Genomic DNA, 27266 nt, shown 5'->3' on the forward strand with positions numbered 1-27266 from the left:
TCAGCTTTATTGGCTCATGCGTTGGCTTGGGAACTCGGTTAAAAACAAGGCACATTAAATACATCCTCTTATTGCTCTCTAAATGCATGCGGCTCCTTCTGCATATCAAAAGTAATAAATAACAGCAGCAAAACACCCAGACAGGTCAAAAAAAAAACCCCAAACAAACAAACAAACAAACGAAAAGCCCAACCCAACAAACCCAGCCTCCACCAGGGCACCGAACAGCTCAGGCCAGAGCACAATTCCCGAGTGCCGCAGGGAATCGGGGCAGCGTGGACACACACACGGGAGTTGATTTGCAGCCACAAAATAACCCCCCCAGCAAACCCCCTCCCCAAAACCACCACCTCAAAAAAAAACAGGAGAGAAGAGAACCCCCAGCCCGTGCTGTTTGTCCCCCTGGGATCAGAACAAAGCCAGGCAGTGACACTGAACAACTCTTCCTACAGAATATTCACGGTGGGGGGAGGAATCACCGGCGGCACTGACTGCAGCGACGGCCCCGAGGTGACAAATCAAGTACTTGTGGCTTTATCTCTGCGTGGAGAGATTCAGCTGTTGGAAGTGAGGACATGATGCAGCTGCTGGAAGTGAGGACATGCCAGCTCCTCTTGTCACACGAGGTGCCCCTGCAGCATCTGGCTGTGCCACACGTAAGGGAGCAGGGAAGCGTGACAGGGAAGCGCCTCGGATGCAAAAGCAAAGCTGCAGCGGAGGGATGCGTGAGCCCAGCCAGGGGAATCCCAAAGTCACAGCCCTGATGCTGGAGGGCTGAAAGGAAAGGAAAAAAAGGACCAAAATATAAAGGAGAAAAGGGACAAAGAAGAAAAGAAAGAAGGGGGGAGAAGAGAGAAGGGGGGAAGAGAGAGAAGGGAAAAGAGAGAAGGGGGGAAGAGAGAGAAGGGAGAAGGGGGGAAAAGAGAGAAGGGGGGAAGAGAAAGAAGGGAGAAGGGGGAAGAGAAAGAAGGAGGAAAGAGAAAGAAAGGGGGAAAGAGAAAGAAGGGGGGAAAGAGAAAGAAGGGGGGAAAGAGAAAGAAGGGGGGAAAGAGAAAGAAGGGGGGAAAGAGAAAGAAGGGGGGAAAGAGAAAGAAGGGGGGAAAGAGAAAGAAGGGGGGAAAGAGAAAGGGGAAGAAAAGAGGAGAAGAGAAGGGGCAAAGTGAAGGAGGGAAGAGAAAGGGAGGAAGAGAAAGGGGGGAAGAGAAAGGGGGGAAGAGAAAGGGGGGAAGAGAAAGGGGGGAAGAGAAAGGGGGGAAGAGAAAGGGGGGAAGAGAAAGGGGGGAAGAGAAAGGGGGGAAGAGAAAGGGGGGAAGAGAAAGGGGGGAAGAGAAAGGGGGGAAGAGAAAGGGGGGAAGAGAAAGGGGGGAAGAGAAAGGGGGGAAGAGGGGAGAGAAGGGGGAAGAGAAGGGGGGAAAGAAGGGAAGAAAGAAGGGGGAGAAAGAAGGGAAGAAAGAAGGGGGAGAAAGAAGGGGGGGGAAGAAGCAAAACCAAGCAACCAACCAAAAGACAAAATGAAAACATGAAAAGAAAGAAAGAGAAAAAAAAGAATAAAGAAAGGTGGGGGTGGGAAGAGAAAGGAAAGAAGCAGCAGAAAATCCTGAGGGCATTCCAAGGAAACTTGGAGCGGCAATTCTCACACAGTGCCTTTTAGAGAGGAGTGGAGGAGAATTTTTCTTTAAACCATGCAAGAAAATGTTCAATATTATAACTATTTCCCTTTCCATGGCCTGGGCAAGGTCTCACTACTTTTAGTCTTTTGTAATTTTCTTTTATTTGTAATTAACAGCAGAATCCTCTCCTCCCAGCTTCCCTCTTCCCCTCCTTCCCTTGCTCTCTGTGCACTGTGCATTCACCACCAGCTCAGCAGCACGGAAATGATGAGATCTGTGATGCTGCTCTTATCTGAGGAGGGCTTGGGAGACCCCAGGCTGTCCCCCACATCCTGCACTTCAGCTGAATCCATAGGAACACTCCTCAAAGGGAAATGTTTACAGGAGCAGAGAAGCCAACCCCTTTTGTTCCTACACCCCTCTCCTGGTGTTGTCAAAGGTGCACAGGAGCTGCAGAGCCACGAGCCTGGCACAGGAGCTGCATAGCCAAAAGCCTGGCAGAGGAGCTGCAGAGCCACAACTGACACAGGGGCTGATCTTACCCAGACATAAACTGGCACCAGTTAAAATAAACCAAGTTTTACCCAGGTAGAAACTGGCACCAGTTAAAATGAACCAAGTAGAAACTGGCACCAGTTAAAATAAACCAAGTTTTACTCAGGTAGAAAGTGGCACCAGTTAAAATAAACCAGGTTTTACCCAAGTGGAAACTGGCACCAGTTAAAATAAACCAGGTTTTACCCAGGTAGAAACTGGCACCAGTTAAAATAAACCAGGTTTTACCCAAGTGGAAACTGGCACCAGTTAAAATAAACCAGGTTTTACCCAGGTAGAAACTGGCACCAGTTAAAACAGATTAGATTTTACCAGGTAGAAAATGTGGCTCCTTGGAACTGAAGCTTCCTTTGGGTTACTGTTTGGGATTGCTACTCAAAAATAAACCCCACCTGAACAGACCAACAAATTCATCACCAAACCCTTCTCAAGGTGCCCATTCCTGGCCAGAAACCTCCCAGCTGATGTCCAAACTGCAGCAGGAAGACAAAGAGGACACAAAGCTGCTGAGAGAACATCCCAAGTGACTGGTCCTAAGGTCCTAATTATTATTATTTTATCACTAATTATTAATTCCCCCCCCCCACTAACCTGCCTGGCTAAACATTTTGAGCTAAATTAAGACTTTTTGCCATCTAAAACCTGCCCACATCCCACTTCTCCCAGCTGGAAGCAGGGTGAAGTTGGATGGCATAAAACCTCACCGCTAAGCCAAGGCTGTTTAGTGAAGGAAGCTGGGTTTGATTCAGCTAGGAGAAGAAGCAGCTGTCCCCTGGCTCTTGGCTAAGTAATTAGCTGGGGTGATTAATCAAGATGTCCTGTCCTCTTCCAGCTTCATGCTGCTGCTGAGTTTGGTGCCACAAAAATAAGAGAGCAGTCAACAGAGCAAACCCAAAATCACCTCTGGAAGGCTGCGGACAGCTCCTCGCTGCAATCGCTGTCTCAGGAGGCATCAGGTTGGTTCCTTCCCTGGTGCCATCTCCAACCCTGAAGGGTCAGCTTTCCTTCTCTTCACTGCAGGGGGCAAACCAGCAGCTTTGAAACACTAAACAGATCTTTGCAAAACCAGAAGACACCTCAAGGCAGGCAGGGCTCGCTTCTGAGCATCTCGTTTGTCAAAGGTGATAGAACAGTCGACGAAGAAGGCAGCATGGTCCTCGTGTGTGTCTCCAGGTCCTTCTGAGTGCCCCCAAGTCCCTCTAGGCTGTGCCCCCCACACTCTTGTCAACCAACCCCAACGTCTGGAGAGCACCCAAGCCAAAAGGCCACATGCTGGAGCAGTAAAGAGCTGCACAGAAAACCACTGACAAAGGAGAACAAAACGCACCCAAACGTGCCGTTGTAGGAGCTACACCAACAGATGGACACCACTTATCTGGGACAAGCCAGGAGAGTCAGAAGAACTGGAATGTTTGTGGCTGTGAGCAGGCCTGGTGGGGGGCTGGACTCACAGCAGAGCAGACCTGGTGGTTGTTGGACTTGCCAGCAGGCGTGGGGGAGGCCGAAGCTCACAGGCCCCCACCGCTGCGGTCCACCGGGATGACCGAGCGCTGCCGCAGGTTCTCCTCGGCGGTCTTCATCAGCACGGCCAGCCGGCTGCCCGAGACGTGGCCCTTCTGGATGGCACTCATCAGCTGGGGAAGCAAGAGGGACAGGGAAGGTCTCAGCAACCTGCCAGAGGGACAGCAAGGTAACTGCAACCCACACCAGTCCTCCACCGATGCAAGCAGGGTAGGCATTCTGCCCTGTGCTCAGCACTGGTCAGGCCACACCTTGAGCCCTGTGTCCAGTTCTGGGCCCCTCAGGTTAGGAAGGATATTGAGAGACTTGAACATGTCCAGAGAAGGGCAACGAGGCTGGGGAGAGGAGGCTCAGGGAAGACCTCATTGCTGTCTACAACTACCTGAAGGGAGGTTGTAGCCAGGTGGGGGTTGGTCTCTTCTCTCAGGCAAGCAGCACCAGAACAAGAGGACACAGTCTCAAGTTGTCCCCAGGGGAGGTTCTGGCTGGGTATTAGGAAGAAGTTCTTCAGAGAGAGAGAGATTGGCCATTGGAATGTGCTGCCCAGGGAGGTGGTGGAGTCACCATCCCTGGAGGTGTTTAAGAAGAGACTGGATGAGGCTCTTAGTGCCACGGTCTAGCTGATTGGATAGGGCTGGGTGATAGGTTGGACTGGATGATCTTGGAAGTCTCTTCCAACCTGGTTGATTCTTGAGAACAAGCCTCATGGGGAGAGGTTGAGGGAGCTGGGGTTGTTTAGCCTGGAGAAGAGGAGACTCAGGGGTGACCTTATTGCTCTCTACAACTACCTGAAGGGAGGTTGTAGCCAGCTGGGGGTTGGTCTCTTCTCCCAGGCAACCAGAAGAAGAGGACACAGCCTCAAGCTGTGCTAGGGGAGGTTTAGGCTCAAGGTGAGGAGAAAATTCTTCCCAGAAAGAGTAACTGGCCATTGGGATGTGCTGCCCAGGGAGGTGGTGGAGTCACCATCCCTGGAGGTGTTCAAAAAAGGATTGGATGTGGCACTTGGGCCTGAGAACCATCTCTGTGAAGAAATTCTTCCCAACACCAAACCTCAGCATCCCTGGAGATGTAACCAACTCAGCACCGCTGCCACTCCTACTCTACCCCTGACCCCAGACCGTGCCCCTTCCATCCACACATCCTCCTTTGCAGAGACACTGCACTTGACTTCCACCATTCTTGCAAATCCAAATTCCTTTATAGACTTTTAGAAACTAATTTGCCTTTAAGTCCCTGAAGCTGGGCTGGGCTCTCTCTTAACGAGCACACACTGGTGATAAGGTTTTAGTTAATTCTTGTTGATCCCACGGATAAAGTCAGCATTAGATTGGAAATTATAGCCAGCAGCTCCTCAAAGGCTGCTCTGGATATCTTGCTGGGAACTAAGAATCCTTCAGATTTATTGCCCTGCACAGGAAAATCATCAATGGTGTCTCCAGCAGGACCTCTGCAAATGTGGGACCAGCCCTGCTGAAGCTGGACGAGCATCTGGGAGGGGAATCATAGAATCATGGAATAGTAGGGGATGGAAGGGACCTCTGGAGATCATTGCCTCCAAACCCACTGCCAAAGCACCCCTGCAGGCCACACAGGAATGCATCCAGATGGGTCTTGGAAGTCTGCAGAGAAGGAGACCCCACAACCTCTCAGTGTAGCTTTGCTCCAGCACACTCAGGTCAAAGAGGTTTCTCCTCCTGCTGAGGTGGAACCTGCTGGGTTGCAGCTTGTGCCTGTTGCTCCTTGTCCTGTTACTGGGCACCACTGAAAAGAGACTGACCCCTTCTTCTTGACCCCACCCCTCAGATATTCATAGGCATTCATAAGAGCCCCCCTCAGCCTTCTCTTCTCCAGACTGAACAGCCCCAGGTCTCTCAGCCTTTCCTCCACAGACAAATGTCCCAATCCCTTTAGCATCCTCATAGCCTCCACTGGACTCTCTCCAGCAGATTCCTGTCCCTCTTGAACTGGGGAGCCCAGAACTGGACACAATATTCCAGAAATGGCCTCACTGGAGCAGAGTAGAGGGGGAGGAGAACCTCCCTAGATATACTGGCTGCACATTTCTTGCTGCACCCCAGGATCCCATTGGCCCTCCTGACCACAAGGGCACATTGCTGTCCCTAACTTGCTGTCCCCTAACTTGCTGTCCACTAGGACTCCAAGGTCTTTCCCCATGGAGCTGCTTTCCAGCAGGACAACCCCAGGTCTGTACTGGTGCCTGCTGTTGTTCATTCCCAGATGCAGGACTCTACACTCGTCATTACTGATCTTTGAGGTCCCTTCTAACAACCCAAACCATTCTATGATCCTGTGAATGTAGGAGAACTCTGATGTGGCCTTTGGGTTTTGCAGACATGGCGAGGTAGGGCAGCCAAGTCCTAACGAGGCAGCTCAGCACAGGAAAGCCAAAACCCCAGAGAGCCACCACAAAATCCACACTAGAGGTAATTTGTGGATGCTTCAGCTTCTTAACCACAACATGGCCAAACTAGCTTAATCCAAGAGTTCAAGACAGACAGGGAACTGCTGGAGAGAGTCCAGCAGAGGCTACAAAGATGCTGAGGGGCTTGCAGCATCTCTGTGAGGAGGAAAGGCTGAGAGCCCTGGGGCTGTGGAGCCTGGAGAAGAGCAGCCCCAGAAGGGATCTCATCAGTGCTCAGCAAGAGCTAAAGGAGCTGTGGGGAGCAAGAGGCTGGGGCCAGACTCTTGTCAGTGGTGCCCAGGGACAAGACAAGGGGCAATGGGCACAAACTGGAAGCCAGGAGGTTCCACCTGAAGATGAGGAGAAACTTGTTTGGTGGGAGGGTGCTGGAGGCCTGGAGGAGGCTGCCCAGAGAAGCTGTGGAGTCTCCTGTGGGGAGCTTCCAAAGCCCCCTGGCCATTGTGCTGCTGGGCAAGCTGCTGTGGGTGCCCCTGCTTTGGCAGGGGGCTTGGACTGGATAATCTCCAGAGGTCCCTTCTAACCCACACCATGCTGGAGTTCTGGAATGACAGCTAAACAGAGCCCTCACAGTAAACAGTGGCTTCCCCTCCCCTCAATGACATCTTTCCACATGCAGGGGGATGTAAGAAGAAGGCCTTTCCAGCAGCTAAAGCAGCAGCTGTGCTTTCCTCTTCTCTCTGAATTCATCAGCAAACTCCCAGAGCTGTGGTTTCTTCTCCCAACCCCCCCAGTATGGTTTAGTTGGGTTTTTTTCTTCCCCTCCCCCCCACTGCCTTTCAGTTCTCCAGCTGAACTGCAGCATTTTAGGCCAATAAATTGTCCTTTTTTTTTTTGTCATGCTGGCCACAACCTGTGAAAATTCCCTGCATTTAGATTCAACAAGGCTGCTCTTATCTGCAGCTCATCTCCAGAGAGACAATTACCATTTCCTCTGCCTTGATCTTGTTTGTTTAACTTGACACAGTGAAGAAAGGGCTGACATTGACCAAAATCCCCAGCATTAATTTCTCTCATGTTCAGCATTCATCATTGCCACCAGGCAGAAGAGACGTGGCAGGCAGTGGGAACACCACACCAGGAAAGGCTCCTCAGAAAAAAGAGAAGCCAGCTGGGACACCACCAGGCTTCAGCAGCACCCCTCAGCTTCAAGCCCTGGAAGAAGCAGCTGGATGGGTTGTCACCATCCTGGTTTGGTCACAGGAGGGTTCACAGATTCATAGAGCTGGAAGGGGCCTCAAGGATCATCCAGTTCCATGGGCAGGGGCACTTTCCACTAGACCAGCTTGCACAGAGTCACATCCAGCCTGGCCTTAAAAACATCCAATGTTGGGGCTGCCAGCACCTCCCTGGGCAACCTGTTCCAGAGTCTCACCATCCTTGTGCTGAAGAGTTCCTTCCTAAGGTCTGGCCTAAACCTCTCTGTGTATCTCTCACCCTGTGACAGGGCAAAGAGCAACATCTCCACAGTGCTCTGTCACTACACCACTCCCCTGGCCTCTGACCCAGCCCTTCAGAAAGGAGGGGAAAGCAGTGAAATCCCTGTGCCTTTGCCCATGCCAGCTCCTCTGGTGACAAAGCAGCACCTACCTGCAGGAACTCGTTGAGCTCCACCTGCCCATTTTTGTTCAGATCCACCTCGTTGAGGATTTCATGAAGGGTGTTCTCATCAATCTGCATGCTGATGCTCTGCAGACAAAGAAGCAGCACAGAGATGATTCAACTGCACTGCTCAGCACTGCTTGGGCCACACTGAAATCGAGAGGAGGGGCTTCAAAAGGGAGCCAAAAGAACACGAGAGGTTACCTCCAGGACACGCTGCACGTCCAGGATGGTGATGAAGCCTTTATTCTCCTTGTCAAACATGTGGAAGCGCTTCTTGTACCTGCAAGAGGAGGCTTAGCAGAGAACTAGAGGACAGGGCTGGTGAGCAGCAGCTGAAGGACCTGGAGTTATTTAGTCTGGAGAAGAGGAGGCTGAGGGGAGACCTCTACAGCTCCCTGAAAGGAGGTTGGTCTCTTCTCCTTAGTATCAGATGATAGGACAAGAGGAAATGGCCTGAAACTGCACCAGGGGAGGTTTAGGTTGGAGATGAGGAACAATTTCTTTGCTGCAGGAGTGGCCAGGCATTGGAACAGGCTACCCAAGGAGGTGATGGAGTCACCATGCCTGGAGGAGTTCAAGAGGGTGGAGGAGTTGCCGTCCCTGGAGGTGTTCAAGAGGGGATTGGACGTGGCACTTGGTGCCATGGTCTAGTCATGAGGTCTGTGGAGATAGGTTGGACTTGATGATCTTTGAGGTCTCTTCCAACCTTAGTGATACTGTGATGCTGTGAAGAAACCTGTGGCCATGGCCCTTTGGGACAGGGTTTCATGGCTGTGGTAGTGCTGGGCTGATGGTTGGACTCGATGACCTTGTAGCTCTTTTCCACCCAAAACAATTCCAGGGAGAGCACTACCTCTGGGGAGCAGGACAGGTCTGAATCCCTAGCAGCAAAGGGAACTCTTCACTCACCTTTCAATATCTGAAGGCAGGAGGCTGATTTCAGAGCTGTTTGCCAATTGATCTGATTTCACTTTGTAGCCCATTTCAAAATAGAGAAATCTTTTAGCAGCTTCAAGCTCTTCCTACAAGGACAAAAGAAGAGTTGTGTGTGTGTGAGGAGCAGGCTGATCTTGCAGCATCATCTCCACCATCCTCCTTTTCTGATTCAGACCTGCTGAAAAGGTGGTCAGCACACAAAGTATCTCAGGAGGAACAGAACAGAACACCAAGTTTTCTTCCCCTCCCTGGAGGTGGTCAAGAAATGTGTAGGACATGGAACTTGGGGAGATGGTTTAATGGCCATAGTGGTGTTGGGCTGCTGGTTGGACTGGATGATCTTAGAGGGCTTTTCCAACCTCAAACTATTCTATGATGGACATTAGGAAAAACCTTTTTTACTATGAGGGTGGTGGAACACTGGAACAGGTTGCCCAGGGAGCTGGAAGCCTCATCCCTGGAGACATTCAAAATCAGGCTTGATGGGGCTCTGAGCAACCTGATCTAGTTGAGGATGTCCCTGTTTAATGCAGGGGTGCTGGACTGGATGACCTTTAAGGGTTCCTTCCAACCCAGTGCACTCTATGATTTGCTTTTAAAGCTGGGGAGCAGGACTTGGCTCTTCCTTGTCTTCTCCAGCCAAGGCCAGCTCATTCCCCAGCTATTCTGATTTCCTTCCAATAGGCTGCTGCCCATGGCAGGGGGGTTGGAAGTAGATCCCTTCCAACCCAAACCACTCTTTGTAGCTAGGAATGACACCAAGTGAATCACTCTGGAGAAGAAAGCACCACTCGAGGGCTTCTAGTCCACTCCTTCAGAGCTGGAAACTCCTTCAGAAAAACAACCCAGTTTCAGATGACAAAGGCCCTTTGTACCTTTTTTTTCTGCTCACTCCAGTTCAGTTCTTTGCCCATGATCTCCACAATCCTTGGCAGGGCCTCCTCTGCAGCCTGCACGTTGAGAAAGGCCAGGCGAGTGCGGCGGGAGATGATGTCCACCACGGTGCGGGCGTACTCCTTCACACCATACACCACCTGCACATGGGGGAGAGGGAAGCACCACTGAGAAACCAGCCAGGAGCTGCCAGAACCTCTGCTCAGCACCACAAACTGCACCACTGGGCTGTGACCTGCTGCGACAGCCTCCCACCCAGCCAGCAGAAGGGCTTGAGAAGCTCTTCCTCCCTTGGAATCGTTTTTAAAGTGCACCTGGGATCAAAGGTGAGGGTGAGCTGAGCAGCGAACAAGTGAGGGGGTGAGCTGCTGGAGAACAGCACAACAACCCCATGCAGGGCTACAGGCTGGGGTCAGAGTGGCTGGAGAATGGCCAGGCAGAGAGGGACCTGGGGGTACTGGTTGAGAGTAGGCTGAACATGAGCCAGCAGTGTGCCCAGGTGGCCAAGAAGGCCAATGGCATCCTGGCCTGTATCAAGAACAGCATGGCCAGCAGGAGCAGGGAGGTCATTCTGCGCCTGTACACTGCACTGGTTTAGGCCACACCTTGAGTCCTGTGTCCAGTTCTGGGCTCCTCAGGTTAGGAAAGATGTTGAGTTGCTGGAAGGTGTCCAGAGAAGGGCAACAAAGCTGGGGAGGGGTCTGGAGCACAGCCCTGTGAGGAGAGGCTGAGGGAGCTGGGGTTGCTTAGCCTGGAGAAGAGGAGGCTCATGGGAGACCTTCTTGCTCTCTCCAACTCCCTGAAGGGAGGTTGTAGCCAGGTGGGGGTTGGTCTCTTCTCCCAGGCAAGCAGCACCAGAACAAGAGGACACAGTCTCAAGCTGTGCCAGGGGAGGTTTAGGCTGGATGTTATGGAAGAAGCTCTTCCCAGCAAGAGAGATTTGCCATTGGAATGTGCTGCCCAGGGAGGTGGTGGAGTCACCATCCCTGGTGGTGTTTAAGAGGAGATTGGATGGGGTGCTTGGTGCCATGGTTTAGTTGATGAGATGGTGTTGGGTGATAGGTTGGACTCAATGATCTCAAAGGTCTTTTCTAACCTGATTAATTCAATCCAATCTATTCTATGCTATGCTCTGCTCTGCTCTGCTCTGCTATTCTATTCTATTCTATTCTATTCTATTCTATTCTATTCTATTCTATTCTATTCTAATTCTATTCTAATTCTATTCTAATTCTATTCTATCTAGGAGTGCTGGAGCACCACAAGTTCCCCAGGAGTCAGCAATGTACCCTCATGGCCAGCCAAGTAGGTCAGATGTCTCCTGAGGCACATGAAGAGTGTGCCCAGTGGGTCAGAGGTTCTCCATCCCCTCTACTCTGCCTCAATGAGGACACACCTGGATAAATGGGTCCAGTTTTAGGCTCCAGTTCCAGAGAGACAGGCAACTACTGGACAGAATCCAGCGGACCCAGTTCTAGGCTCCCCAGTTTAAGAGGGACAGAGAGTGTCCAAAGGAGGCTCCAAAGATGCTGAGGGGCCTGCAGCATCCCTGTGAGGAGGAAAGGCTGAGAGCCCTGGGGCTGTTGAGCCTGGAGAAGAGCAGCCCCAGAGGGGATCAGAGCAATGCTCAGCAAGAGCTAAAGCCTGAGGGACAAAAGGATGAGGCCAGTCTCATCAGACTTCTTGCCCTGTGACGGGACAAGGGACAACAGGCAGAAACAGGGAGCCAGGAGGTTCCACCTGAAGATGAGGAGAAACTTCTTTGTTGTGAGGGTGCCAGAGGTCCTTTCAACCCACCCCCATGCTGGGATTCAGAGAACACGATGGAGTTTCTGCACATACCTCAGCTTCAATGTAAGGAAATTCCGACACAAGCCGTTTCCCGACGATGGGCCATCTCTTCCCGGTCACCTGGGCTATCTTGGCCACCTCAAAAGCCTTGTCACCATAGGTTGAAGCCAGATGCTGAGCCACCTGTGGAGTTGAAAACAGAATTCAACATGATGAAGAAACTGGGGTTGTCCAGCCTGGAGAAAAGGAGGCTGAGGGGAGACCTCGTGGCTGTCTGCAACTCTCTGAAAGGAAGCTGGAGCCAATTGTGGGTTGGTCTCTTCTCCCAGTGACGGGACAAGAGGAAAAGGCCTCAAGTTGCACCAGGAGAGGTTTAGGTTGGACTTTAGAGGAAACTTCTTCACTGAAAGTGTCCTCAAAGACTGGAACAGGCTCCCCAGGGAGGTGTTTCAAAGATGCAGAGAAGTGGTGCTGAGGGACATGGTTTAGCCCTAGCCTTGGTAGGGTTAGAAAATGGTTGGAATGGATGATCTTAAAAGGCTTTTCCAACCCAAGCCCCTCTGTGACTCCATGCTTTGGAAAGCACATCAAAGACACAGAAGTGGCTTGCCAAGCCTCTTATCACAAGCCACAAACAACCTGAGGAGGGCACTGGATGTTGATTGTGTGGGAGGAAACTCCTTGGGCTGTGAATGGGTCAGAGCAGCAGCGACACTGCTGCACAACCCCTCCAACACAGAAACACCAGCAGCAACCATGACTCACCTCACTTTCAAGTCCATAGTCTTGGACCAACCTAATGTAGAGGGTGGGACTCCAGTCCTCAGCCCCTAGTAGCTGCAGTCCAATGGTCTTACTGGAACCTGCCTTCAGACCGTGTGCCTGAACAGCTGCATCGATGGCGTCCTGGGCCATGGCACGGTAGGTTGTCCACTTCCCACCTGCAATCACACATTCACCTCTTTATTTGGGGGGAAGTGGCAGAATACCAAGCTCATGCCTGCAGAAGAGAAGGCTCCAGGGAGACCTTACAGCAGTCTTCAGTGTTTGAAAGTGGCAGAATACCAAGCTGATGTGTGCTGATCTGTTCAGCCCGCAGAAGAAAAGGCTCCGGGAAGACCTTACAGCAGCCTTCAGTGTTTGAATGGGGCTAAAGGAGAGCTGGGGAGGGACTTTTGACAAAGGCTTGGAGTGCTAGGATGAGGGTAAATTTAGGCTAGACATTAGAAGGAAGTTCTTCACAATGAGGGTGGTGAGAAAGTTTGCCCAGGGAGGTTGTAGATGCCTCCACCCTTGAGGTGTTCCAAGACCTTGAGCAACCTGGTCCAGTGGAAGGTGTCCCTGCCCATGGCAGGGGATGGGCACTAGATGATCTTTAAGACCCCTTCCAATCCAAACCATGCCATGCATATATAGTTTATATATCCCATAATTCTTACTGGTCCTGCTCCCACAGGCCAGTCGTGCCTCCACCATCACACAACCACAGAACAGTTTGGGTTGGAAAACACCTATGAGGTCAATGAGTCCAACCATTGACCCAACAGCATGATGGCCATTAAGCCATGACTATAGAGCAGTGCAGGATGATCCTGCAACAGGAAAAGTCTGGACCAAGCCCCACTGGGGAAGGCCCAACAAAGCCATACCTGCGATGGTGACCAGGCCGCTCTCACTGATGTTAACAACGTGGTTGCGGGAGATGGACTGCGTGTCCTTGGAGTTGGGGTCTGTGACCAGGGGACGAATGCCACTCCATGCTGCCAACACATCACCTCTTCTCACTGTCCAGGAGCAAAGAGCAGTCAAAGATCAGCCAAAGTGGTGTTGTCCCTGAGTAGATACTTGCTGGGGGATGGGGGACTGTGCTTGGGAGCTAAAGAACTCAAAAAGCTGGAGAAGGCTCTCCAAAGCAGAGCAATATGGGACTGGAGCACTGCCCTGTGAGGAGAGGATGAGAGCCCTGGGGCTGATTAGTCTGGAGAAGAGAAGACTGAGAGGGGATTTAATCAATGGTTATCAATATCTGAGGACTGGGGGTCAAGAAGGAGGGGACAGGCTCTGCTCACTTGCACCCTGGGATAGGACAAGCGGCAATGGATAGAAACTCCAGCACAGGAGGTTCCACCTCAACATGAGGAACTTGTCCGCTGTGAGGGTCACAGAGCACTGGAACAGGCTCCCCAGGGGAGTTGTGGAGTCTCCTTCTCTGGAGACTTTCCAGACCCATCTGGATGTGCTCCTGTGTGACCTGTGCTGGATTCTATGATCCTGCTCTGGCAGGGAGGTTGGACTCGAGGATCTGCAGAGGTCCTTTCCAACCCTTAACATCCTGTGAGCCTGTGAACAAGCTGGGCTACAGAAGCAAAACCAGCACAGCCCTGACTAGTATCAGGGATGTTTTGTACCCCAAAGCCAGAGACAGGGTGGTCTGTTGTTCAAAACAGTTAAACCCCCAAGACAACAGAGATATAGAATCATGGAATGACTTGAATGATATCTTGAATGTCTCCAGAGATGGGACCTCAACCACAATCTCTGAGAAACCTATCACAAAAGCCTTTAACAGTTGTAGGAAAAGGCTGATGAGACACTGGAACAGGTTGCCCAGGGAGGCTGTGGGTGCCCTCACCCTGGAGGGACTCAAGGCCAGGCTGGATGAGGCCTTGAGCAACCTGGTCTAATGGAAGGTGTCCCTGCCCAAGGCAGGGGCCTTGGAACCAGATGATCTTGAAAATCCCTTCCAACCCAAACCATTCAATGAATGAAAATACCCCAGCTTCCAAAAGCCACATTTTAATGGACCAAAACACAGGACCAAGAAGAGAATTTAACCAAATCTATTTTGTGCTTGGTCTCTTCCAATCACAGAATCACCAAGGCTGGAAGAGACCTCAAATCTAAACCACTCTATGATTCTATGAATGAAAATACCCCAGCTTCCAAAAGCCACATTTTAATGGACCAACAAACAGGACCAGGAAGAGAATTTAACCAAATCCATTTTGTGCCTGGTCCCTTCCAATCACAGAATCACCAAGGCTGGAAGAGACCCCAAATCTAAACCACTCTATGATTCTATGAATGAAAATACCCCAGGCTTCCAAAAGCCACATTTTAATGGACAAAAGAACAGGATTAAGAAGATAATTTAACCAAATTCATTTTATGGCTGGTTCCTTCCAGTCACAGAATCACCAAGGCTGGAAGAGACCCCAAATCTAAACCATTCTATGATTCTATGAATGAAAATAGCCCAGGCTTCCAAAAGCCACATTTTAATGGACCAACAAACAGGACCAAGAAGAGAATTTAACCAAATTCATTTTATGGCTGGTTCCTTCCAGTCACAGAATCACCAAGGTTGGAAGAGACCCCAAATCTAAACCACTCTATGATTCTATGAATGAAAATAGCCCAGCTTCCAAAAGCCACGTTTTAATGGACAAAAGAACAGGATTAAGAAGAGAATTTAACCAAATTCATTTTATGGCTGGTTCCTTCCAGTCACAGAATCACCAAGGCTGGAAGAGACCCCAAATCTAAACCACTCTATGATTCTATGAATGAAAATACCCCAGGCTTCCAAAAGCCACCTTTTAATGGACCAACAAACAGGACCAAGAAGAAAATTTAACCAAATCCATTTTGTGGCTTATTCAATTTGCAAGTGGTCAGGAAAATAAATAAGTACATGAATAAATGACTCCTTTTCTGGATTGTGAACTCTTTGGAACATTGAGGTTGGCTTTCTTTTTATCCAACTTTCAGCCTAACGAGAATGGAAAGAAATCGGTCCAAAAAAACCCCTCCCCCCCTCCCCAAAACAACAACCAACCAAAAACCCCACCACAAAAACTATCCCCCAAAGACCACAAAACAGATCTCCCACAAGCAGTGGTGCTCTGCCAGCGTGTTGAACCTGCCAAGGTGAAGTGGTACTCGCAGAAAGAAGATTCCCACATTAGGTTGCTGAAAACTGATGGAAGCGGAAAGCGCGGCGCGCGCCCGACGCCCTCATTAAGCAGCTTGGAGCCCTGCCAAGCCTGTGGCAGTTGATAACCCTGGCACTGGCTCTGGCAGCAGGAAGGAAGGGCTGCAGCCAGCTGATAGGGCCACCACCACGTCCTCAAGTCAGTGACAAGCAATCTATAAAGGCGGCTAATTGCGAGCGTGATGAGCGGCGTGTGTGCAGGTAGGCTCTGTTCAAAGCAGCTGAAGCCCTTCAGACAGGGCTTCTGTAGGGTCCCCTCCCAATAGCTCTGCCTTCTTCATCCTCCTAGCTCCACCAGCTTCCTTCCTATCTACATCCTGGGCTTACCTATCATGGAATCAGGAGCAGGGAGGTCATTCTGCCCCTGTACACTGCACTGGTTAGTCCACACCTTCAGTGCTGTGTCCAGTTCTGGGCCCCTCAGTTTAGGAAAGATGTTGAGTTGCTGGACGGTGTCCAGAGAAGGGCAACAAAGCTGGGGACACAAGCCCTATGAAGAGAGGCTGAGGGAGCTGGGGTTGCTTAGCCTGGAGAAGAGGAGGCTCAGGGGAGACCTTATTGCTCTCTACAGCTACCTGAAGGGAGGTTGTAGATAGGTGGGGCCTGGTCTCTTCTCCCAGGCAGCCAGCACCAGAACAAGAGGACACAGTCTCAAGCTGCACCAGAGGAGGTTTAGACTGGATGTTAGGAAGAAATTCTTCCCAGAAAGAGAGATTGCCCATTGGAATGTGCTGCCCAGGGAGGTGGTGGAGTTGCCATCCCTGGAGGTGTTTAGAAGGAGACTTGATAGGGTGCTTGGTTGCATGGTTTAATTGATTAAGTGGTGTTGGGATGATAGGCTGGACACAATGATCTTGAAAGTCTCTTCCAACCTGGTCTATTCTATTCTATTCTATTCTATTCTATTCTATTCTATTCTATTCTATTCTATTCTATTCTATTCTATTCCTTCCTATCTACATCCTGGGCTTATCTACCATAGAATCAGAGAATGGATTTGATTGGAAAAGACCTCTAAGATCACACAGTACATCAGAGGTTGGAAGGTACCTCCAGAGGTCATCGAGTCCAACCCCCCTGCCAAAGCAGGATCACTTAAGGGTAGTCTGCACAGGAATGCATCCAGGTAGGTTTTGAAAGTCTCCAGAGAAGGACACTCCACAAACTCTCTGGGCAGCCTGTTCCAGTGTTTCATCACTCTCACTGTAAAGAAGTTTCTCCTCATGTTGAGGTGAAATCTTCTACCTTCAAACTTGAACCTGTTGTTTCTTGTATTATTAGTGCACACCACTGAAAAGAGCTTGGCCCCCTCCACTTGACACCCACCCCTCAGACATTTATACACATTGATCAGATCCCCTCTCAGTCTTCTCTTCTCAAGGCTAAAGTATGAGATAGCAGAATCATCAAGTCCAACTGTTAACCCAGCATAGCCATGGCCATTAAAAGCAGTGTGACCAATAGGATGTGGGAGGTGTTTCTGCCCCCTTTGCTCTGCTGGGACCCCACATGGAGTACTGCATGCAGTTCTGGAGCCCCCCAACACAAGAAGGACACAGAACTGTTGAAGCAGGTTCAGAGGAGGCCACAAGGGTGACCACAGGGCTGGTGTACCTCCCCTACACAGATAGGCTGAGAGCCTATGGGGCTGTTGAACCTGGAGAAGAGTAGCCCCAGAGGGGATCTGATCAATGCTCAGCAAGAGCTATGGGGACCTGTGGGGGGCAAGAGGACTCTTGTCAGTGGGGCCCAGTGACAGGACAAGGGGCAACAGGCACAAACTGGAACCTAGGAGGTTCCACCTGAGGATGAGGAGAAATTTGTTTGGTGTGAAGGTGCTGGAGCCCTGGGGCAGGCTGCCCAGAGAGGTTGTGGAGTCTTCTTCTGTGGAGAGCTTCCAAAGCCAGCTGGCCATTGTGATCCTGGGCAAGCTGCTGTGGGTGCCCCTGCATTAGGACAGGGCTTGGACTGGATGATCTCCAGAGGTCCCTTCCTTTCTATTTAAATAGTCCAAGTAGAATAGAATAGAATAGAATAGAATAGAATAGAATAGAATAGAATAGAATAGAATAGAATAGAATAGAATAGAATAGAATGGATTGGATTGGATTGGATTGGATTGGATTGAATTGAATTAACCAGGTTGGAAGAGACCTTTGAAATCATCCAGTCCAGCCTATCATCCAACACTATCTCATCAACTAAACCATGGCACCAAGCACCCCATCCAGTCTCTTCCTAAACACCTCCAGTGATGGTGACTCCACCACCTCCCTGGGCAGCACATTCCAGTGGCCAATCACTCTTTCTAGGAAGAACTTCTTCCTAACATCCAGCCTAAACCTAAGTAGTGCAGGGTTATCTGGAAAAGCATCATCATATAGCTCTGAAAGAGGTCAGGAGCACACTTATGTCCTAACCCAGCTTTAGAAGCACTCAGAGGCCCCAGGACCACAGTGGCCAGATCACAGAGAGCACTGAGTCAAGCTGAAGTGCCAGGGAGTCATCAGGGCCAAACAGAGCCGGCAGAGCTTTACCTTCAACATCCACACTAAGGTAGTTTCGCACTTCGTTGAGGATGAAGTTGATGTCCTCTTCTGTGGGGATGGGATGGGAGGTGACATCAGTTGGGCTGTCTGTGGTTCCTGCAATCGTCATCTTCTCCCAGGGCAAGAAGAAAATCACTCGGCCATCGCTGGTGGCTGGGTCCAGCAGACCCATGTTATCAGGGCTGAAAGCAAAGAGAGAGACTCAAACCAGGCTCAAAACAGGTCAGGCAGCACCAGGGCTACTGCTCTTGCACACCAAGTGTCCCACACCGAGCATCCCACCGTCACCTTTGGTCTCGGGACAAATGATTGAATAAAGGTAAACCTCCGGAGGTTTCCCACATGGCTATCACCTGACTTTAAATGATAAGCACCAGAAGTTTGGAGAAATCATGGAATTACAGAATGGGCCAGGGGCAAGGACACCTTCCACCAGAGCAGGTTGCTCAAGGCCTCATCCAACCTGGCTTTGAACACCTTCAGGGAGGAGGCATCCATGACCTCCCTGGGCAACCTGTTCCAGTGTCTCACCACCTTCACTGTAAAGAATTTCTTCCTAATCTCCAGTCTAAATCTGTCCTCTTCCAGCTTCAATCCTTGAAGGCAAGATGTTGGCTTTCATTCCAGGTCCTAGCAGTGCTTGTGAAAACACCTGCAGTCCATTTAGCTGCCTTCAGGGAGAAGGGGGATAGAGGAAATATATGGAAGGAAGGCAGGCTATACGTATTTAGGTGGTACCAAAGAGCTTCAGAAGGGAATAATTCAATAGGTTCACACTTCCACAGTAAGCTGAAGGCTTACAAAAAGCTGCTTGGCCATGAATGACCTACAGCCAGAAGCTGAAACACTGCATATAGCTGGCAGATGAAGGGAGGTGATTCTGACACTCTACTCTGCCCTGTAGTACTGTGTCCAGATATGGGTACCACAAGAGAACAACATGGACCTGATGGAGCCAGTCTAGAGGAGGCCACAAAGATGATCAGAGGGCTGGAGCACCTCCCCTGTGGGATCAGGCTGGGAGAGTTAGGGTTGTTCAGCCTGGAGAACAGAAGGCTTCAGGGAGGCCTTAGAGCTGCATTTCAGTATCTGAAGGGGACCTACAGGGAGGCTGTGGAGGGACTGTTTAGAAGGGCCTGTGGTGACAGATGAGGGGCAGTGGTTTGAAACTGGAGCAGGGGAGACTCAGGTTGGACATTAGGAGGAAGTTCCTCACTATGAGGGTGGTGGAACAGTGAAACAGGTTGCCCAGGGATGTGGTGGAGGTCCCATCCCTGGAGACATTCAAGATCAGACTCAATGTGGCCCTGTGGCAGCCTGATCTGATTGCGGGTGACCCTGCTGACTACAGGGGGACCCGACAAGATGAGCTTTGAGTGAGGGTCCCTTCCAACCTGCTGCATGCTCTGAATGTTGAATTTTTGGGGCAGCCTGAAGTGACTGCTGAAGGGTAAGTTTGCAATGTCTGGGCAGGCTGGAAGAGGAGCTGAGAATTGCCCATGGAGCATGTATATCAGAACGTTCTTCAGGTGACATTTATAGACAGCTTAAGCCTACAGTTGGAGGAGGACAATTTAATAGGGGGAGTCAACACAGGTTGGTGGAAGGTAAACCACGTCAGACAAATGATTACTTTTGAAAATGAAAAGGCTATTGATTTAGAGACAGGGAAGCTGAGGTTTAATAAACCCCATCAGAACAGGCACTAAGCCTCAGCTGTCTCCTCAAAAGGATAATTTTTTTTTTGTATTCTCTTTTTTTACTTTCAAAGTGTGATTTTGTAAGAGGTGGTGGTGGTGGGGGGGAGGAAATAAGGAAGAGAAATAAAGATCTAAACTAAGTTGTAGTCTGGAGAAAAGGAGGCTGAACACTCCAAGAAGGATGTTGAGGTGGTGGAGTAGGTCCAGAGAAGGGCAAGGAAGCTGGTGTAGGGTTTGGAGAACAGGGCTGGTGGTCAGCAGCTGAGGGAGCTGGGGAAGAGGGAAGCCGAGGGGAGACCTTCTGGCTATGCCGCAGGAGCAGGGAAGTCATTGTGCCCTGTACTCTGCACTGGTTAGGCCACACCTTGAGTCCTGTGTCCAGTTCTGGGCCCCTCAGTTTAAGAAAGACATTGAGACTCTTGAACGTGTCCAGAGAAGGGCAACAAGGCTGGGGAGAGGCCTTGAGCACAGCCCTGTGAGGAGAGGCTGAGGGAGCTGGGGTTGCTTAGCCTGGAGGAGGCTCAGGGGAGACCTTATTGCTGTCTACAGCTACCTGAAGGGAGGTTGTAGCCAGGAGGGGATTGGTCTCTTCTCCCAGGCACCCAGCACCAGAACAAGAGGACACATTCTCAAGCTGTGCCAAGGGAAGTTTGGGCTTGAGGTGAGGAGAAAGTTCTTCCCAGCAAGAGTTGTTAGCCATTGGAATGTGCTGCCCAGGGAGGTGGTGGAGTCACCATCCCTGGAGGTGTTCAAGAGGGGATTGGATGTGGCACTTGGTGCCATGGTTTAGTCACGAGGTCTGTGGTGACAGGTTGGACTCGATCTTTGATGTCTCTTCCAACCTTGGTGGCTCTGTGATTCTGTCCCTTCCAACCCAAAGCATTCTGTGATCACTTGGAAGGCAGTCACAAATAGGTGACTCACCACAGAACAGAACCTGGGTTCAACAAACACATTTCCCAGGATGCTGGAATGCAGGGCAGAGGGGGAAATTCAAAAACTGAGGGAAAACCCCTAAAATGTGACAGAAGGTAGGACAGACCCCAGGAAGGACACACCTCAGGCTGGCAGCCTGTCTGCACAAAGGCAGCCAGAGCCCTCTCTCATATCAGCAGATGATGCCCTCAGACAATAGGGAGTGCACGAGCCTTACTGCAGCCACCAGAACAGACATGAGTGAGCTAAAAATAGAATTAATGAGAGGAGGAACTCTGGGACTATTAATGAAGAACACAAATGAGTGAGAAACCCCTGGGAGAGGAATGCAGAAGGCTAACATTAGTTTTACAAAATATTCACTGTGTTCATATCTCAAATCCTTTGCCTGGTATGTGAGTATGGGCCAAAATTCTTCCCAGCATTTTGGGGTACATGAAGGAAAGTGTGGCCAGTAGGTCAAGGGAGGTTCTCCTCTCACTCTACCCTGTCCTGCTGACACCAAATCTGGAGTCTTGTGTCTAGTTCTGGGCTCTCTAGTTCAAGAGGGACAAGGACCTACTGAAGAGAGTCCAAAGGAGGCTGCAAGGATGATGAAGGGAGTGGAGCATCTGTCATGAGGACAGGCTGAGGGACCTGGGGCTGTTTAGCCTGGACAAGAGAAGACTGAGAAGAGATCTTATGAATGTCTATACATATCTGAAAGGTAGGGGGCAAGAAGGTGGTGCCAGTCTCTTTTCAGTGGTGTTCTGTGATAGCACAGGGGGCAATGAGCACCAGCTGGAACACAGGGAATTCCACCTCAATGTGAGGAGGAATTTCTTTAAGGTGAGGGTGCTGAAGCCTCAGGGCAGGCTGCCCAGAGAGGTTGTGGAGTCTCCTTTTCTGCACACTTTCAAGACCCATCTGGATGTGTTCCTGTGTGACCTGCCCTAGGTGATCCTGTTTTGGCAGGGGTGTTGGACTGGATGATCTCCAGAGGTCTCTTTCAACCATTCTCTGATTCTATGAAACACTGAGCAGAAGGCAAATGGCCACAGAGAAACAGCCCCCTTCCTGTGGTGAGGAGAACTCCTTGGCACCAGGAGAAGCCCTGGTACAGCTCAGATTAAACACCATGAGTATTTTCAGTGCAGCAGCCAGCTCCTTGGTTTCAGCTGTCCCACTTGAAGGAAATCCAGGATGGTTTCAGCTGCTTGGCTGCGCTGTGGAGGCAGCATGTGGGCAGAGAGTGTTTTACAGGGAAAGCGGTGCCCACGTGCTGGCATGCAGAGGGGGAACAAGGAGAACAGGAATTCTCCACATTCCCAATTAAAAGTATTAGTTATTAGAAAATCAATCAATTATAGCCCTCATTTGCTTGGGATTTTGAGCCAAAGCTTTAGAACTCACCCTGGGTTTGCTGCAGGGCCCTCATTGCAATGACACATCCTTCTGGATCATAGAATCAAGAATCCTGAGCAGAGCAGAGTGGCAGAACCACCTGCTCACCAAGTTCTGCCTTGGTGAGCTTCAGCTAACAACTGGAAGACTTCAGTCTCTCCTGAATGGGTGAAATTGTTCTAAGGTGCACCAGAATCCTCTTTAAACACCCCCTCAAATCACACAATCCCAGCATGCTGGGGGCTGGAAGGGAGGTCTGGAGATCATCCAGTCCAAGCCCCCTGCCAAAGCAGAGGCAGCCACAGCAGCTTGCCCAGCATCATAACGGGCAGGGGGGTTTGGAAGCTCTCCAGAGAAGGAGACTCCACAACCTCTCTGGGCAGCCTGCTCCAGGCCTCCAGCACCCTCACACCAAACAACTTTCTCCTCATCTTCAGATGGAACCTTCCAGTTTGTGCCCATTGCCCCTCACCCTGTCAGTGGGCACACCTGGATGGAGACTGGCACCTTCATCTTGACACCTACCCTTCAGATATTTATAGACATTGGTAAGTTCCCTCCCAGTCTTCTCCAGACTAAACAGCCCCAGGTCACAGAATTACAGAATACACATGGTTGGAAGAGACCTCAAAGATCATCCAGTCCAACCCTTGACCCAGCTTTTCCAGATCAAACAGAGTTTCAGTAGGCTGAACATGAACCAGCAGTGTGCCCAGGTGGCCAAGAAGGCCAATGGCATCCTGGCCTGCATCAGGAACAGTGTGGCCAGCAGGAGCAGGGAGGTCATTGTGCCCTGTACTCAGCACTAGTCAGGCCACACCTTGAGTCCTGTGTCCAGTTCTGGGCCCCTCAGTTTAAGGAAAGAAGTTGAGTTGCTGGAAGGTGTTCAGAGAAGGGCAACAAAGCTGGGGAGGGGTCTGAAGCACAGCCCTGTGAGGAGAGGCTGAGGGAGCTGGGGTTGCTTAGCCTGGAGAAGAGGAGGCTCAGGGGAGACCTTCTTGCTGTCTCCAGCTCCCTGAACGGAGGTTGTGGCCAGGTGGGGGTTGGTCTCTTCACCCAGGCAACCAGCACCAGAACAAGAGGACACAGTCTCAAGCTGTGCAGGGAGAAGTTTGGGCTTGATCTTAGAAAGAATTTATTCCCAGAAAGAGAGATTGGCCATTGGGATGGGCTGCCCAGGGAGGTGTTTAAGAAGAGCCTAGATGAGGCACTCAGTGCCATGGTCTAGTTGATTAGTTAGGGTTGGGTGATGGATTGGACTTGATGATCTTGAAAGTCTCTTCTAACCTAGTTGATTCTGTATGATTCAAGTCCCTTTATCATCCTCATAGCTTCCACTGGACTCTCTCCAGTAGATCCCTGTCTCTCTTGAAGTGGGGAGCCCAGAACTGGACACCATACTCCAGGACAGAGTAGAGGGGGACAGAGAACCTCCCTTGACCTGCTGGCCACGCTTTCCTTCACGCACTCCAAAATTAACAACCAGATGCTGCGTTGGGGCCCCTCCAGAAGCTCAGGCAGGTGCCTGCCAGCTGCTTTACTGCAGGGAGCAGCAGCAGCAGGGGTGGCTGGGGCCCTGCAGGCCGTTACCTGTAGTAGCCAGGCATCACAATGTGCACGCCAGCGCTGGGCTGACAGATGTTGGGGAGCTGCTGATCATCCATTTTGCGCACCGAGTCGGTGAAGGGTCCCGTAGCATTGATGACACACTTGGCTTTGACATCAAACTCCTGCCCTGTGAAAGCAAACAGCATCAACCACACACAACCTCCCACCCCCTCCATTTGTTCCTTGGCTCGCTGCGATTCATCCATCCGTGGGCTCGAGCCTGCTGCACCGCAGCTGGCAGTGCCCAACAGCTGGGACAGGCTTCGGATGTTGAGTTCTCATCTTAACACCAGCCTGGGGAGAAGGTCTTCTGGGGTGAAACCTCCCCTGCCCTGCCCACCATCCCTGGAGGTGTTTGGGAAGTGTGTGGACATGGCACAATGGGACATGGTTTAATCACAGGATCAGAGGATGTCAGGGATTGGAAGGGACTTTTGAAGGTCATCGAGTCCAACCCCCCTGCCAGAGCAGGGCCATAGAATCCAGCACAGGTCGCACAGGAACACATCCAGATGGGGCTGGAAAGTCTCCAGAGGAGGAGACTCCATGGTCATGGTGGTGTTGGGTTGATGGTTGGACTCAATGATCTCAGAGGGTTTTTCCCAACCAAACTAATCTGTGATTCTATGATCTATGGGTTGTGGGGGGCAGTCTAGAGGACAGGTCTTACTGTTCTAATTCCTCCCTACTTAAAGGAGCTGCTGAGGGACCTGGGGTTGTTCAGCGTGGAGAAAAGAAGGCTAAGAGGAGACCTCATTGCTCTCTACAGCTCCCTGAAAGGAGGTTGGAGTGAGGTGGGAGTTGATCTCTTCTCCCTAGTGCCAGGTGATAGAATGAGAGGAAATGGCTTGAAATTGTGCCAGGGGAGGGTTAGGTTGGAGATCAGGAACAATTTCTTTGCTGCAAGAGTGGTCAGGGATTGGGACAGGCTTCCTGAGGTGGGGTGGAGTCACATCCCTGGAGGCATTCAAGAAAGTATGTGGCCATGGCACTTTGGGACATGGTGTAGTGGCCATGGTGGTGTTAGGTCAACAGTTGAACTTGATCATAGAGGACTTTTTCATCCCAAACAGTTCTATGATTTGTCTGCAGAGGCAGCAGGAGGAGCTCAGCTGGGATCTTCCTCTACAGCATGAGAGCTCCCAGTCTCAATCTGCAGACTGGTAACTGGGATGGTTGCTGTGTCTCTGGGGGGGTTGGCCATGGAGCTCAGCCTGCCCAGCTAAAACACTGGGGGTGAAGAACCTGGCAGGAGCTGAAGCTCAGTGACACCAATGCATGGGGCAGGTGGCTCCTCTGTCCTTTCACTGAGATTTACAAACAGCTCCTTGCTCCCCTTCCCTTGCTCTTCTCTGGTTCATGAGCAGAGTCTGGGCTCCTCAGCAAAGGGCTCTGCTGCTGCTCACCACCCAGTGGCAAAGCCCTGGTGCCATCCCATCAGACACCCAGTGGCAAAGACCTGATGCCATCCCATCAGACACCCAGTGGCAAAGACCTGATGCCATCCCATCAGCCTCCCAGTGGCAAAACCTTGGTGCCACCCCACCAGGCAGGACACTGGGGGTGCAGGGTGCACCAGCATGGGGGTGGAGGAAGAAGGGGGTGCAGGGTAATGGGAGTGGAGGGATAGGGGGGTGCAGGGAGAGGGGCGTGCAAGAGGATGGGAGATGGGGGTGCAGTGGGATCAGGGTGCAGGGGGATGGTCTGCAAGGTGAGATGGGTGCAAGGTAAGGGGAGAGAGAGGTGCAGGGAGAGAGGGGTGCAGAAGCAGCTGGGGTGCAAGGGGATAGGAGTCAGAAGTGCAGGGAGAGAGGGGTGCAAGGCAGGGGGAGTTGGGGGTGCAAGGGGATGTTGGTGAAGGCAATATTGGTGCAAGGGGATGTTGGTGCAAGGGGATGTTGGTGCAAGGGGATGTTGGTGCAAGGGGATATGGGTGCAAGGGGATGTTGGTGCAAGGGGATAGGAGCCAGAAGTGCAGGGAGAGAGGGGTGCAAGGTGGTGGGAGTTGGGGGTGCAAGGGTATGGGTGCAAGTGGCTGTTGGTGCAAGGGGATGTGGGTGCAAGGGGATGGGAGCCAGAGGTGCAGGGAGAGAGGGGTGCAAGGAGATGGGTGCAAGTGGCTGTTGGTGCATGGGGATGTGGGTGCAAGGGGATGGGAGCCAGAGGTGCAGGGAGAGAGGGGTGCAAGGAGATGGGTGCAAGTGGCTGTTGGTACAAGGGGATGTGGGTGCAAGGGGATGGGAGCCAGAGGTGCAGGGAGAGAGGGGTGCAAGGAGATGGGTGCAAGTGGCTGTTGGTGCAAGGGGATGTGGGTGCAAGGGGATGGGAGCCAGAGGTGCAGGGAGAGAGGGGTGCAAGGAGATGGGTGCAAGTGGCTGTTGGTACAAGGGGATGTGGGTGCAAGGGGATGGGAGCCAGAGGTGCAGGGAGAGAGGGGTGCGAGGCGGTGGGAGCTGTGGCCGCGGGGGTGCCGCAGCGCTGGCAGTTCGGCCGGCGGAGGCGGGCGGGGGGCAGCGGGGGGGTGTCCGGGAGGCACCCACCTGTGAGGACGTCCCTGCAGCGCACCCCGCAGACGCGCTCCTTGCCGCTGGCCGGGTCCCTGCCCTTCAGCAGGCGCAGCACTTCAGCGTAATTGGCCATGGCAGCGCCGTACCTGGCAGCGGTCAGGGCGATGGCGAGGTTCATCCGCGCGTCGTTGTGCTGTCCTGCAGCGGGGACGGGCACGGGGGGGAAGGACACCAGTCACCCCCAGCCACGCACTCGCGGTATGGAAGTGTGTCAGAAGCGATCCGTCACAGCTGTCCCTGTCACATCGCATAGGCCCTGATGGCTGCCCGCGCCTCACCGGCGGGTTTTAAAGATACAGCCCCGGCGGAGCTCCCCGCCCGGGCCTCCCTCGGTGCCGGCCCCGGCCGTGCCCCCGCCCGCAGCCGCCGCACGCCTCTGCTGGGTCTGCTGCACCTCCAGCTGAGCAGTACGGAAACCACTGGGTTTGCCTTGCCCTGCGCTGGGATCCTGTCACTCCAAGGATTCCTTTGGTAGCCCAAACGGCGTCCATCAGCAATTCCCAACAGCACATGGACCACTCCACGTCCAAGAGCCGAGGGACAACCAGTCCTGGTGCCCCCAGCATCAGAAGGACATGGAGCTAGTGGAAAGGGTTCAGAGGAGGCCACAAAGATGAGCAGAGGGCTGGAGCACACATAGATTCTATGGGGACAGGCTCAGGGAGTTGGGGCTGTTCAGTCTGGAGAAGAGAAGGCTCCAAGAAGACTTTAGAGCAGCCTTCCAATACCTGAAAAAGGCTACAGGAGAGCTGTGGAAAGACTATTGATAGAGCTTGTCATGGCCGGACGAGGGGTGATGGTTTTGAGCTGGAAGAGGGGAGATTTAGACTGGAGATTAGAAAAACATTCTTTACAGTGAGGGCAGTGAGACACTGGAACAGGTTGCCCAGGGAGGTTGCAGATGTTTCCTCCCTGGAGGTGTTCAAGGCCAGGCTGGATGAGGCCTTGAGCAACCTGGGCTGGTGGGAGGTCCCTGCCTGAAAGGGGTTTTGGAACTAGATGATGTTTAAGGTCCCTTCCAACCTAAACCATTCTATCAATCTATGAATCTTTAAGGTCCCTTCCAACCCAAACCATTCTATCAATCTATGAATCTTTAAGGTCCCTTCCAACCCAAACCAGTCTATCAATCTATGAATCTTCAAGGTCCCTTCCAACCCAATCTATGAAACCCAAC

The 27266-nt window shown here is 51.7% G+C and overlaps 1 protein-coding gene across 3 annotated transcripts in view; it reads right to left on the reverse strand.

Annotated features, from left to right (window-relative positions):
• Nucleotides 1-359: 359 nt before the first annotated feature.
• GPD2 (glycerol-3-phosphate dehydrogenase 2) overlaps nucleotides 360-27266 on the reverse strand; it is a 76803-nt gene continuing 49896 nt past the window's right edge. For 2 of the 3 annotated variants that reach the window (XM_054177474.1, XM_054177485.1), the window contains exons 7-17: nucleotides 26063-26227; nucleotides 23505-23649; nucleotides 17884-18077; nucleotides 13002-13136; nucleotides 12118-12293; nucleotides 11404-11535; nucleotides 9543-9701; nucleotides 8641-8753; nucleotides 7933-8011; nucleotides 7717-7815; nucleotides 2085-3799 (exon numbers count right to left, since the gene is read on the reverse strand). In XM_054177474.1, coding sequence (XP_054033449.1) covers nucleotides 3674-3799; nucleotides 7717-7815; nucleotides 7933-8011; nucleotides 8641-8753; nucleotides 9543-9701; nucleotides 11404-11535; nucleotides 12118-12293; nucleotides 13002-13136; nucleotides 17884-18077; nucleotides 23505-23649; nucleotides 26063-26227 — 1523 coding nt within the window. In that variant the 3' untranslated portion in view covers nucleotides 2085-3673. Of the gene's footprint in view, nucleotides 775-2084; nucleotides 3800-7716; nucleotides 7816-7932; nucleotides 8012-8640; nucleotides 8754-9542; nucleotides 9702-11403; nucleotides 11536-12117; nucleotides 12294-13001; nucleotides 13137-17883; nucleotides 18078-23504; nucleotides 23650-26062; nucleotides 26228-27266 lie in introns of those variants that run through there. The other variant, XR_008463051.1, reaches the window with a different exon arrangement.

Source organism: Dryobates pubescens, chromosome 2 (assembly GCF_014839835.1).
Source record: "Dryobates pubescens isolate bDryPub1 chromosome 2, bDryPub1.pri, whole genome shotgun sequence".
Lineage (NCBI taxonomy): Eukaryota > Metazoa > Chordata > Aves > Piciformes > Picidae > Dryobates > Dryobates pubescens.